The following is a 14,641-nucleotide window of genomic DNA, read 5'->3' on the forward strand; positions in this document are numbered from 1 at the left end:
CAAAAAAAAAAAACAAAACAAAAAAAAAGAACAACAAAAAACACGTGGACTTTATGAAACTAAAGCCAGGAGTATTTTTCAGCGGCGGGGAGTCGAGCTGCGCTACGAGCCGTCGGCTTCCTCCTCGTCTTCTCTCTGCATCTGCTGGATGAGTTTCTGACGCTCGGCGGCCTGCCTCATCTTCATCATCACGATGCTCTCGTAGTCCCGCTCGGTGGAGAGGGAGCCCTGCAGGGGGGACAGGTACAGAATGCCGAGTCACATTTACACAATACATATTAAAAAAAGAACCAATTGATGTAGCGGCTGGTATTTCGCGGAGCATTATTGTAGAAAATATCTTCTAATCAGCAAATCTTCTGTTTCTGACAGTGGGAGCAAACTGGTGACATTTTCTCGTTTTAAAAACTTTGCTCCAGACCGGGGTGCCGCACTGCGAACAGCGCCTTGGTTTTTTCTGCAGAACCCAAGTAGATGCCGGTGTAATATTTCCCAAAAGTAAAACACATCATGGTGTGGAACCCTGCTGCGGTGGTCTTGTTCTCTCAGTGTTTAGCGAGGACGTCAACTGATCCATAACACTGGCAGAATCACACAAAGGCCAAACTTCCCTGCGTTCCATGACACGCCAAAAGCAACTCATGGCAGACACAGCAAAAATAACCACTGTCAATGTCCAATGTCTGTTTGCTTTCACAACCGGGCCTGTGGGAGCGGAGCGGAGCGCAGCGGGCCGTTCACACAGAGGCTAACATTAGCATGTATATGACTGCAGCCCACAGAGAAGCTGTGACGGGGTAATTCCACCGCCTGAGGTCATTGCGTCCCCAAAATGTGTCCTGGAACGAGGCCTGGTCTCCGCTGACGGAGCTCTGGCTTGGACGACGAGGGCTCTGAGGGGGACAGGAGAGGGCAGCCAATGGCTAATCAGGCAGCGCAACACGTATTCCCCACCGTTAGGACGGGACGAAGATGAGGTACAGAACAAGCAAAGATCAGGATGACAACACGAAACACTGTCGACTCCGGGAGGAACAGGCAGCAACAAGCCAAGCAAACCAGAGACATGTGCTTCTGTGAGCTTCACATTGTTCTGGCGAGCCCTGGAGAGCCTCCTGACAGACTCTCCAGCTGAACCCTGGGAGCAGGAGCGACCCTCGGCAGGTGTTCAGGGCGGCATCACGAACAGACGGCCTCCAATCACAGAATCCACTCTGACCCGCAGGACTTCACAGGATCCTGAACACTCTGGACGTCTCCCGTTCTCGAAGCAGGACATATCGACCTTTTAAAACCTCGACAAAAGTTATTCTTTTTAACAGCCTCTATCGAACTTTTGTCATTGGACAGCGAGAAAGACGCTCATGATACTGAGAAAGAGTTTGTGCTCATGTTCTGCTGTTTTCTTCATGATTATTTCATTCGTGCAGCCTTAAATTTAAAAAAAAATGGATTTAATATATTCAAATGCTATTGAATGGCACAGCATACCTGACACAAACACTGAGCGCTCACACCTTCTTTGGGGAAAGGAAGAGCCTTCGGGCCCCAGAGCAAACTATTGTTTTAAAGGATTACATTGCGGAAGTCCACTAGGCCAAGGAAGTGTCTCTTTAACAGGACAGTAAGCTGCAGGAGAGAGCCAGAGTGTGCCTTCAGCACCGAGAGCGGGCGGGCGAGCGAGCGAGAGCAATCTGAGGAGGAGAGGGAGGTTTTTCTCAATGCGCTCGCTGAGCTGAGGCATCTGGAAAACATCACGGGGACTCCAGCATCCATGTGTTGAGAGAAAGAGGGTGAAGCATGGAGGAAGAGGAGAGGAGAGGGTCTGTGAGGGGAAGTTACCCCGCACTCCCCCTTCCTCCTCCTCCTCCTCCTCCTCCTCACCCCTGGATTGAGGAAAGCTGCTATTATCATTCCAATAATGTGAGCTCAGGCCCTCGTCTGACACGTAACTATGAAATATCACGCGAACACCATTAGGTAAATAAACAACTCTTGCATCTTCAAATCGAACGAAACACAAGCCAGTATAAAAGCAATGGTACAAACAGTGAAATAAACCCCCCCTCTCTGACGCCCTCTACTGGCCGCTGCCCTGAAGTTCACCCGAGAGGCCTGGAGTCGGAGATGGAGTGACCTCCGCCCTGGCCGCGGCGGTCACGGGCAGACGGCACCATGCTAATGATCCGGGGGAATTCTGAGCATTAGCAGGTGCTTTATGGTCAGTGTGACGCATTTCTTCTCAGGATGAGGGATGTTTCCTTGCCCGGGGTGTTAACTTACAATGTACATGTTTAGCCAGTGCATCACTCTGTAACTAAACACTTGGCGTGAGCACATGTATGCCTGTGTGTGTGTGTGTTTGGTACCGTAACACTGGGGCCCAGGGTGAGCAGGAAAACCACAGAACACAAACAATGGGCCCCTGCACAAAGCCGAGGGAGGAGGGCACAGGGCCACCGCAGAGGTGGGATGGTAGTAAAACACACACACACACACACACACACACACACACACACACACACACACATGCATGCATGCATACAAACAAGCTGAGGATTAGTGTGTGACATCAGCACATGGCTGGGCCTGCGAACAGCACACCCCAGCTTGACCCCGGGCCAGGAATGACATCAGGAATACCACCGGCGCCGTGAGTCAGGCCGTTTAGCGCGCTCGACACACACACACACACACTCCCGCACTCCTTCCCACACGCAGCAGGAGGCACGGAGGAGCGCAGGTGGCCGCCGCGCTCCCCGAGCACGAGTTGTCGGATCAGCTGCGCATTACGCCATCCCTTCAACTGCGAGCGTGAGCAGAGCGAGAGAGAGCGAGAGGGACGGTCTGAGTCTGTAAACGCAGCGAAGGCAGACAAATCTCAGGCTTGAGGGAAATGAGAATCAACGACAGCTCAGTGAAAATTACTGTTTTTCCACTAACATATTTACATTCCACACTTTTAGGATCCTCAACTGTGCAGCACAACAGGTTACCTAATTTGTAACAATGGATTAGTCATTAGCACCATCAGCCGTTCTGTATCTCTAACTAGATCCTCACTGTGCCAAGAGTCGACTTTATAGACTCGCAGGAGAAGAATGGGCTCCTCTTAACAAGCCCGCTCTGTGGTCCGGGTGAACATTTCTGCCTCTAATGCACTGTGGTGAAGTTAATCAAGGAGCTATTTATCTGGAGTGTGTGTGGTAGCAGAATGTGTGCTTTTCTGCGTGTGTGTCACCGAGCCGCGGAGCGCGTGATTTATGATAGGCAAATACTTATTTCGAGATCGTGTGTGTGTGTGTGTGTGTGTGTGTGTGTGTGTGTGTGGAGGTGCCCGAGCGCCGCCGCTGCTAACTCAAACAAACAGGCCGGGGTTCTGCACACGCAACGCCGGAGCCAAGGTCGAAACTCCGGCGCAGACAAAACGTAAAGCTTTGCAAATGGGAGAAGACTAATCATCGTTCATTACTCCAGCAGACACAAAAACCCCAAAGATTTGGTTTATTACGCTGTTTTTGTTAGTGAAGAACAAACACTTCATAGAGATTACCGGCCAAATCCACTTCCTGCCTTTAACCCTTTGCATGCACACGTCTTATAAGAAGACTTTTGAGAATAATTCTGACATCTAGAAAATTATGATGATAGAACTATTCAAGATTCAGCAACATTGAAGACGTAGATAGGCCATAAAATAAAAAGCTGCATGAGTATGGAATGCAACCACCACACATACAGAAGGGAATTACTGATAATAGACTTGGGATTTGAAGTTACTGAAGAGACACAAAAGAGATACAAATATGTAATGTTTTCCTAATTTTTCAGATATTGACGACTCCAGGAAAACGATAAAGTTGGTTTGAAAAGTAGATTTGGGGGGTGGCATTCCGTGTGTGTACGTGTGGTTGTGTAAGCATGTGGTCATAGGTAGTCACGGTATTCGGCAGAATAGGAGCCTTTCGGGTGGAGACTCGCGGGGCCGTTGGAATCTGCAAAACTAAAGGAAATAAACAGTGAAAAGAGAAATGGCAGCGAAGGCCTGAACTCCCGGTGCCCTGGCATTTCTCTTTATGATGGATGAGCTCAGGGAACCTCCAGTAAGGAAATGTGGGAGTTTGGCCGCTTTTAATATCCAACAATACATCGTTGTAAAAGCAAAATTATGTCTTTCACGTCCCAGCCTTCAGGGAAAAGCCCTCTGATTGCAACCGATTTACCATTAAAACAAAAGAGGCCATGGAACTGGTTAAGAATACAGTCTGAACCTCGGAGATGTCAAAAAAAGAGACCTGTAGTTTTACAAAGGGAGGGGGGAAAAAAAATGAAACAAGTCCAGGTTCCGACATCAAAAATGTGAAATTTCAGGTCACTTCATTTGTCTGAATGTGTTCTCATCTTGAAGTGGTTCCTTATCTTCGGTGTTTAATGTGGAGAACAAACAAATCCAGTGAGATGAATCTCGCTATGTGTTGTTTATATCAACTCCACGGTCTGCACAGCAATCTAAATATCGGAGCTATGATTTAATAATTACTTTGGAGTCTGTGCCAAGAGACTAAACATTCCCCAGCCTTCACTGACCGCCCACATACACCGAGGAGAAAAAAAAAAAGCACCACTGACACATATGTGCATTAAACTTTTTAAAGTCAATTCTGCAAAACTGAGATGAAAAATACAGCAAACGACATTATAAATGCAGGAATAAATTGTATAAATCACATTAAAACTACTTTCTACAAGAAATTTCACTCATCAAGCTGAAAATAATACTATTAAACTTTACCAATTCTTTTGAATGGTGAGACTGAGCCAGAAGGCAAAAAGACACACACCTAATATGCAAATGGTGAGGCTTTTTCCAACTGTTACAGCAAAATGCGGAAGTTTCCAGCACCAGAGTGAGAACCTCGCCTTTAATAATGAGTGAGGAGTTATGCCCTCTGGGTTAGGAACTCAAAGTGAAACTGCGACTCCTCCACATTGAGCCCGGTGAGGTGGTTTTGATTCAGATTTCTCCTGGATAAACTCTATCATAGTTACATATTGCGTGCGTTCAGTCTGTCACGGACGAAAAATGAGAAATCATGACCGTTTCTTCTACTTCAGCAGGAAATATTATAATGAATCACGTGACGCTCGCGCTACGCCCAACTGATAGTTTGCAGATTTTCATGAAGGTCAAACACTGGACCGCGTCTCACATCTCCTCTTCTACTGCTTCGCTTCATTTATTTACCTCTTCAAGGTTAACGCAGCATACCGGGATGACTGCAGTGTTTGATTCACCGTTTGACATTGTGCAGTTTGTCACACATGTTGTAGCCTGCAGCACAAATCAGCACACGGTGAAGAAATCTCGCACTCAAAAGGCTGCAAACTGATTGGCTGGAGGGATTTAAGCCGACGGGTCTCTGTTGTTACCTAATATAGCCATCGTCGTGCTACGTCCGACGTGTCGTCACAGTCTTGTGTTCGACACTATAGCGTAACACCTGCATCTCGGTGTCATGTCTTTGTCATGCTGGAGTCATGCGAGCGGGCATCATTTACCCTCAGTAGTCAGAATCAGGCTGCCAAGTTTCTGTTGGAACGCCTTCAAAAAGCTCCTGAGTCACGACTTCAAGAGAAACGGCGTCAACGGAGGGAAAGACGATGTTAGAGGTTCTCAAAACCACTGATTAGAGGAGAGCTCTCAGTAACTCTTCAGACAGACAACTTTAATTCCTCTCTGGTCCTGAGTCTTCGCTAATACAGGTAATTTGTGAATATACAACCAGTTCAAATTTGATTAAAAGTCTTATGTTTTCTAAATACTCTGCCATTCAAGGAACGTGATGCAGCGGGAGCTGGAAAAGGCACAAGAAAGAGCCAAAGGAATATCCAGCAAAGCCTCAGTTTGGGCTTCTAGTGCCAGTCAAAGCAATATCTGGAAACACTTTTTATCCTGCGACAACGAAAACACACCGAAATGCAGCATCCCAGATCTTAAACCACACTGCCCGCTATGGTCAGGTCTCAGACAAGAGGCTTTCACTGAAATCCAGCTCGGTTTAAACGCATCAGCCCAGCGGCTACATAGCATGAGAGCAGAGCTAGCGGAGTAATCCCGGCCTCGGTCAGACGGCAGGTCCTGTGAGGTCAAACCCAAATACCGCAGATATCTCGAAACTCCTCACTCTGATGTTCTTTCAGCATGAAACCAGCTCTGTGCCGATAGGTGGGAGAAGCAGGAGAGGGGAAGGAGGTGGTTTCTCAGAAGAGAAATGCTCTGCAAAGTAGTTTCATTCTTTGGTAATTGTGCTTCTAATTTCATTTGCGTGAGTAATGGTGTCTGGTCGTGCAGAGTGTTCTGGCGCTGCAGTCCAGAGAGGATGAGGACGCACGCCGACTGTTTATTTGATCAATGTGAAGCAGAAGCAGACTGAAAATTACAAATTGTCTTTTACAACCTGAAATGTTAACTTTCACATTCATATTTTTTTTTGCATGTTAGCTTAAAACTCTTTCACAAAACAAATTAAATTCTTCAGAAAAACACCAGTGACTGACAGAATTTCCAGTTCCTTTTTTTTCCCCCCTTGTTGCATTCCAGGGCAAAGACAACACGCTGGAGGCGTGAGAAATGAAAATGCAACAAGTTATCTCCGTTGTGAAACCCGCGGTGCCTGCTCATACACGTCTGAGAGCGATACTGTGCGTTGATGACACAGATAAGCTATAGGCCTCCAGTCAGGCAGAAGAGCCCGTGAAGTGGGCCTGGCTGCAGGGCTTTACACAAGCCAACAGCAGAACGGGAAGCAGGAAACGGCTACAGCGGAGAGACAATGACATGGAGATTAGAGATCAGTTAACCCCCCCTCCGATGAGTGGCTGACCTGTTTGCTCATTGACTATGACTTCCTTCTTTTTTTTTTTTACCCTGCCAAACACAACCTGTTACACTCTTGCCAACCAAGTCAAACTCTCCCAGCCGTCGGCTCTCTCAAACACACTCACGCACCATTTAGCTGCTGAAATAAGTTTGTTGTTTTGGCCCTTCTTCCTCAGTTACAGGCTTTAGGTCGGGCACTCCTGCTCCGCTCCCACAGGTGAAGGCTACAGCAGCCTATCATATAGCGGCGGTTCACTGTCCCACCTACGACTGGCTATCAGGCCGACTGACTCCGACTGTGGATATGAACTGAGAGGAGCTCGATAAAGACAGAAGAAAAGCCTCGGTGTCGTAACACTTTTTCCACTGCTTATCGCCAAGGACAGGAAGACTTTCACCAGCAATCAAACTTGCTTTGCCATGCAAGTGGGAACTTAAGCCAGACAAGGACAAGCAGAAACAAACAGGAACTGAGGACTGAAAACACAGAGACGACAGTGCAGATGCAGGTAAGCATCGGTATCTCAGAAATCTGTATTTATACAGTATTTGAAATAAAATTCAATGTTAAACTTGATGTAGTTTTGTGACTGCAGAAGACACACTGACTGTTTTTCTGTCTCAAGGCTGTGCAGTGAGGTCCTCTGTAACTCTGACAAGCCCCGTCATGTCGCAGAAGAGCTCATCAGGCTGTGCAGGTACACACAGCTTAGTTTCCTGACAGAGACGGGTGTGTGTGCGTGGGATTCAATTGTCTCGGGTCAACAGGTAAGAAATCATTCATCAATCTCCATTTTATTGTTAAAAAAAACCCAACAGGACTGCCTGCATGTAAAGAAAAAGCTTTGCAGATGCTTTTGGTTAAAATATCTGCTGGATTTCTTATCAGCCACCGAGATTTACTGTTAATAGGAAGAAAGAAAGATAATTTAAAGCGTGTTTCGTGGCCAATCTGTTTTAATGGGCTTCTTTAGTTTTTACTTGGCCATGAAGTGTTTCCTCAACATGATACTCATGGCTCAAATCCTAAAGACCCCTCCTTGGCCAAACTGACATGTTTGGAAAGGAATGCTGTTATGTCCACGCTTTCCAATCTCCCGCTGCTACTAAAGTGCCGATAAAAACCTTTACGGGCCAACAAAACCTGTTTGCTGAAGTGGCTTACAAATTTACAGAGTGAGTGTTTCAAGTCACGAACACTGATCTGATGTGGGCAAAGCTGTTGGGAGAGTGTTAAAAAAAAAAAAAAATCACAGACGCAGAGTGGATTATCTAATCAGCGTGCCTGCGCTGATGAACCGAGGTCTGCTCTGCTCAATAAAACGATTACAGGTCACGAAATGCAAAAGCCAATGTGTTCTCACTCAAGTTTTTTTTTTTTCCTGAAGAAAATTAGATTCCAATTTTATTTATTCAATCAAACTCCTTTACATATTTAATCATTTCTAGAGTGTGACATTGTCAAAGAAATTACAGCATTCAATGTTACTTACAAATTGAATTGATATAAAATGGGCCACATGATGTTTATTCATAGAAATCCGAAACACGTGGTTGAAAGTGAATTGATTATCATAATTTCTGACAGACGTTGAGACAGACTGGAATTTGGAACGATACACTGAATCCAGGTTAACAATTACGAGGGATTTGCATTTTTGTTGCTTTTCTTCCTGGAAGTCTTAAGTAGGCTAACAGACTTCCGTCTGAGGATATGCATCAGACCACACCTGCATTTACGGGTAAAGGGGGATAGGAAAAGCAAATGTTTGTAAATGAAAGCTTCAAAGCATTATTGAAACATCATTCTGCTGCCAAATAAAGCTGAACTTCATCACTATAAGGCCAGGCAGAGCAGGTGCAATCTGTAAACAAAGGCTGCTGAGCTGCACATGTAGTCCAGTCCCTCCATCTGGCAGTAAATGACATGACAAGCACAGACATGCACCGGATTTCATCCAGATGAAGGCAAAACCATGATATTAGAGCGGGATAAAAAGAACCGACGCAAGAAACTTCAGGATTCATCTGTTAAAATGTCATTTCTTTTTCTTCTAGATGGCATTGGGCTTCCAAGGATAAACCACTGGACAAAGGAGGAGAGCAGAACAAAGACAAACCCACTGGAATATAGCAAAAAAATAGAACTTATAATTACAAGATCTGTCAAGATGCCACTCAGAGCATCGATGCACAGAAAGCCGTCCTCGAGCCGTTGGTCCAGCCGCCACTCGAAGCGGAAAGAGGTGCTGTCGGTCAACATGATCAGCCTGCCGCTGGCGGACTTCCGCCACATCTCTCACATTGGGAGCAACGCCCACAACGACAGTTTCGGAGACCTGTCCTTTCTGAAGATGGGACACAATCTGCTCCTTCAAAGTTCCCAGAGTGAGCAGAACATCTTCCTGGCCTGCTCGCCGCCCCCGAAGCCCCCTCGCCTGAACCTGGAGGACGCAGAGGTCAGAGAGGGCTCCGGCCGGTCCGAGGACGGCCACAGTAAATCCTCCCAGAAGAGGAAGAAATGCAGCTCCATGCCACTGCTCGACAGCGACGGCGGGGATGAGGAAATGATAGACGGGTACCGAAGAGGGAATATCGTTGCTTCCGGTCAAGTTAGCTGCTCTGGACGAGGCAGCGTGAGCTCAGACAGGGATGGAGACTTTACAGAGACCCCTGACAAAAAGGCAGGGCAGAAAAAGGACGAGGACAGTGGCTTTTCGTTCAGCCTGGACTTGGGCCCTTCCATTCTGGACGACGTCCTCCAGGTCATGGACAAACACAATTAGGTGCAGCGGTGGCCAAATGACTTTCCTGAAGGTTTGGTACATGGAGAAAGCTCCAAGTCATCACTCCTCGTGTGAATACGCTCCGAATCCTGCTGAAAAACTGACAAACCAGTCTGGGAAGTTTTCTGTGATCCAAGTCTGCATGCAGGGAGATGTTTTCGTTACACATTGTGGGACAGAGCACAGGCTCACTGATCAAGTTAATGTTTTCCTCTTGTTCACCTCTTGTAAAGATTGAAAGAATGTTATAGTTAATATTTGACCTCTGTTCTTAGACTCCAAGAAAGTTTAACCGTCTTTTACATTTCTTTTTTTTTTTTGCTATTGCTTTCCCTCAAACCGCACAGCACAGCACTGAAGAGGGCTGTTAGGACTTAAGAGTGTTGTGTTTAAGAAAAAGAAAAGCCACAGCTGGAATCCAAGGTCCTCGAGCTGTGATGTCTTGGCATGCTTGCCAATCTATTGTGTGCAGAGGGCAATTTTTACTCCGCACGCATCCCAGAGGCCCCACTCAAAGGTAGACCGAGGTACCCCCCATCTCTCATTTCCAACAATGCAGTGAAAACAAACACTTAGCTCTGCTTCCAATAAAAGACAGCCAGCGGTGGCAGATTGGGCTGCAGACCAAGCTGGGCCACAGGTCCAAGACCTCCGAAAGAAGAAGAAGAAGAAAAAAAAAATTCCCAGAGCAGGCTGTTTTCTTAGCTGCAAATCAGAGTCCGATGCTCTGGTGAGTGGCGCACGAGAAGGAGAGTGGTAAAGGGTAATATGATACTTCCATATACGCGGGGGGTGTCGAGGGAGGAGGACCAGAGACATCCATTACTTCAGCAAAAGTCCTGATGAGGGTTTAATCACAACCTTCTGACCAAACAGACCCCTCACACGTGAAACATTTATGCAGCATCTCACATACGCTGGCACATGAGAAAAGAAAAAAAATAAGGAACATGAACGTAGCACACAAGGCCAAACTGAGGTCTATTTTCCACCAGGAGTCGGGACAGAGCCTCGGTCTGTGCTCTCGCATGCTCCAGGCAAAACCCGGCCCCAGGCAGATTCCTAAACGCCCCGCGGGTCAACGCTGAAAAACACACAAACCACAAGTGTCCCGCTTCAAGCAGAGGATTTAGAAAATCTATGGATGTCAAACACAGGCGGCGATGTTTGTGGGTACATCTGCACTACGGAGCTGTTTTGAAAATCACTCATTTTGAACTGGATATCACTGCTGCTGTTTATTGTATATGTACTCTGGGTTCAGTAAAATACATATATGTGTGTCATTGAAATTCAAAGACTGGTGGTTTTGTGGACAGAAGCGTTCGTGTCAATATTTTACAAGAACAAGTCGAAAGCTGTTTACACATCTGGACGTGCTGGCATTTTGCTGGCTGTCTGTCAAACTGCAACATGGAGGCACACTTCTTTTTGTTTTTAAGAAATTGCAGCCTTGAACTATCAGACGTAATAAACAGCATAATTATATTCAAGGTAGGAAGTCAAGAAACTGAATTAGACGTGCATGCCAGGCAAGAAGTTGTGTACTGTCATTAGTCCAACTATAGAACGCCAAAGTGGACTGAAGCATTTGCTGGATGAACAGGTTTGTGTCCTGCAAAAGTTTTGTTGGGTTTGAGGGTCTATTTATACAAAAAACGGTGCTCGCTGCCACTGATATTGCAACTCATTAAAAATAATCAAACTCCATCTTTATGAAAATGGAGGAAAACGCAACTTTTTTTTGGTAAAACCTTTCAACTGCACATGTGCACCACAGCTGCAGTAAATAGTTCTTCAGCAAATGCATAAGAGGTTGGACAACAACGGCGGCCTCCAAAGCGCCATGACTCCCAGCTGATATTGGTAATTTTATAGTTGAGAGTCACCCATAATAGCAACTCCACTCCATCATTAGTTTATTTGAATGTCTGTGTACATTGTTGATAGCATAGTGTTATTTGCATGTATGAACAGCACCTACTAGTGCCCCTACATGAAACTACCCTTTTCCAAGTAAACGAGACATCCTTTTCAAAATATTTTTGTCAAAGTTTTCTAAAACGGAAAAGCAAAAGTGATGCATTTTCACTTCAGAATGGAACCTGAACAGGTAACCAAGGTGAGTTGGCAAATTGCTAGATTAGCAGAGGAATAAGCGATTCAGTCATACAGACTTCACCGTATCAATGAGAGCCCTAAAGCACAGTTGGTAGAGTGGCCCATCTTCCGATCTCAAGGTTGGCAGGTTGATTCTCTGTCTCACCCTGTGCATGTGTCGAAGGAAGGGGAACTAAATCCCACGTTTCTTCCAATGGAGTGCAGGAGCCTTGCATAGCAGCTGTCACACACGGTATGTGATAGTGTGAATGATTGTGTGTGGAAAAGGGTTAACAACATGATGGATCATGTGAGGCTGCAGAGGTGGTAAAAATGCACTTTGGAAGTAGATGTACCATTTAGAACCAATCCAGCCGTCTACTGTCAAAAATTTCCTGAAATCCCATCCATCGTTAAAATCTCCAAATTAGGTTTCGCTACCTGCTTTTCCTTGAAAAACTCTTCCTGCAGACAAGAATCCTTGACCTCCGCGACTGACTCGTCTGCACAAAACCTCCCGGTGAAGACTCAAATAAACTGAGGCTCAACAACTGCTCGGCCACATGAGTGATGCGAGAAGAAAGAGCCTGTAATTGAAGACAAATTATCTTGTCTGCACTGTGAAAACTGGCCGAACCGTGAGGCATCGCAGTCACATCTGGTATCACTTCACCGCCGACAAAAAAAATCCAAAACTTGCTGTCATACAGAATAAGAAAAAAATCGTGTCATCTCACTGAAGAGAAGTGTGTGTGCCATTCGTCGTCACTTGATAATTGAAACACAATAAATATTTCTTTGGCTGGAAGAAAAGCAGCGTCCTACTGTGAAAACTGTGTCTCACAGTGAAGAAACAACCCGCCTGGTTCTACATAGATTTTCACACAAAAGGGGAATTTTGGGAAACTGACATTGTTTATGCTGTCCGTATCACACATATGTATCATGTCATAATATATTATCAAGCTGTAAATGTTTATGCTGGAGCAAATCCACAACAGAGATCCCTTCTCATGATATGCATGATGACTTGGGTGTATTTGAGAATAAAACAATAAATTTGAAATTATGACCACACCATAATCATAGCAGGCAAATCTCCCTGTGCCTAAAGGGAAAAAGCAAACACGTCTATGTATTTCAGACTTCTGTAAACAAGAGTATCTGTTAAGATAAACTATGCGCCCTTCTAATCCTTTCTTCCCCGATATTGACAGACCTGTCCTCTACTGCTACTCCAACTTCATGAGTCTCCACCAACTTTCTATTTCTCCATGTCCATCCCAGCCTGGAACATAATAATCAGATATTGCTGGGCTTGTAATAGTAAAAACGCACGCTTCCCATTCAGGTTTGGGCCACATACAGAAGCATCTCTTCCAAACGCGAGGGCTATTTTAGGTGAGAGCGCACTCTTCCAGCAGGCTGGAAAAACAATCCCGGAGTGGCTGATCTGCCGCATGTGGTTTCTGTCGTGACAACCGCCTTCAGTGACTCTCCAGCTTCAGATGGAAGTGGCCGGCATAAAGAGCTCAAATTCAGATCCTTTACAATAACTTCACCTCAGAAATATGGTATGCTAAAATGTCCAATAAACCATGAAAGAAGACTTGGTGATTAATGGACGCATCGCATGTCCAAAGGGACAAACATGACATCTGGCAGGGACGCGGCCTTGCAGACGGCGCTTCCATATCCGAGACGTCGGTAAATTCAGATGAGTTACTAGCCAGACCTTGTGGAGTTTGTGTCGTTGAAAGCTTCTTTCTTGACGCAGCAGCCAGTCAAAGCCGTCAGGAGAGACTGGAGCTGACATGTGCGATATCTGCGCGGTCCATTCCCACGCAGGCCCCAGTTATAACAAAACAACTGTTTATGACTTTACACAAAAACAGGCGGTCATTTTCTAAAGATTCACCGAGATTTGGGAATGTGTGCAGCACAGTGTTTGCACTCGTGAGAAAAGCTTAAAAGCTTCTGTCGTAAGTCTTAAAATTCCCCGAGTCTTTCACCGTGAGAGCTTGTTGTGCTTACAGGTGAAGACACAACAAGCAACAATATGGAGACGGGATTAAAACATTTCTCAGAAATGGCGTCTGAACCATCCAAAAGTAAAATATACAGCTGTGGCTTTAAAAAAAAAAAAAAAACAGGTAAATGCAGTAGAGCGGATAATAAACTAAAGCGCGTTTCATTTCTGCGCAGCCAGAACAAAAACAGAGCTAGGAGTTCAGCAGTTCTCTCTGAGTGAATAATAATTAAAATCTAGAACGCACCACACAACATTTAGTCATGTTGAAATTCTCTGAACCCTGGAGGGGGGTCTTCCTCCCCACTCTATTAACTCGCTGTCATTTGCCCCAGATTCATTTATTCAGCCCAGAGGAGCAGGAAGTGGAGCCGAGGTTGAAGTCATCCGTGTCCCTGAGCTCCCTGCAGCCAGACCCTGACACCGAGGGCCGTGTTTGGACTGATGGGGTGAAAGAAGCAGCTCCCCACTCAGCCAGCTCCTCTGTGATTGCAGCTGGTCGAGGCGCAGGAGAGGTCGGATTATTAGATTCCACGTGGAGAGGGAGGCCGGCTCCCTCCCCGTGGCTCCGGCCTCTCATTACCTCCATCTCCCTCTGTCAGAAATAACCCTCATGTCCAGCGACCCCGGGCCATCTGTGGATTAACACAGTTAATATCTCCACTGGTTCACTTATTATGTCATGTGAGGCCTCTTTAGCAAGAAGTATTCTCACTGAGGGCTAATTCGAAAATTACCTGGCTGTGGTAATGTTTTCTTTCTCAGCTGCAAAACTAAAAAAAAGAAGGGCTGAAGCAATCAGCCCTGGACATCTGCAATGCAAACTGGGTTATCATAATAACATTA

At 45.8% G+C, this 14,641-nt stretch overlaps 2 protein-coding genes across 2 annotated transcripts in view; one reads left to right on the plus strand and one right to left on the minus strand.

Moving 5' to 3' along the window:
* Positions 1–14,641, minus strand: part of dnajc17 (DnaJ (Hsp40) homolog, subfamily C, member 17) — a 34,119-nt gene continuing 19,478 nt past the window's right edge. The window contains exon 11 of the mRNA XM_030117280.1: positions 1–228. Coding sequence (XP_029973140.1) covers positions 103–228 — 126 coding nt within the window. The 3' untranslated portion in view covers positions 1–102. The remainder of the gene's footprint in view (positions 229–14,641) is intronic.
* Positions 6,950–12,952, plus strand: LOC115406978 (cdc42 effector protein 3). The gene is made up of 3 exons (XM_030117281.1): positions 6,950–7,389; positions 7,507–7,648; positions 8,939–12,952. Exon 3 carries the CDS (start codon positions 9,052–9,054, stop codon positions 9,664–9,666), a length of 615 nt encoding a protein of 204 aa, XP_029973141.1. The 5' UTR covers positions 6,950–7,389; positions 7,507–7,648; positions 8,939–9,051; the 3' UTR covers positions 9,667–12,952.

Source organism: Salarias fasciatus, chromosome 19 (assembly GCF_902148845.1).
Source record: "Salarias fasciatus chromosome 19, fSalaFa1.1, whole genome shotgun sequence".
NCBI lineage: Eukaryota > Metazoa > Chordata > Actinopteri > Blenniiformes > Blenniidae > Salarias > Salarias fasciatus.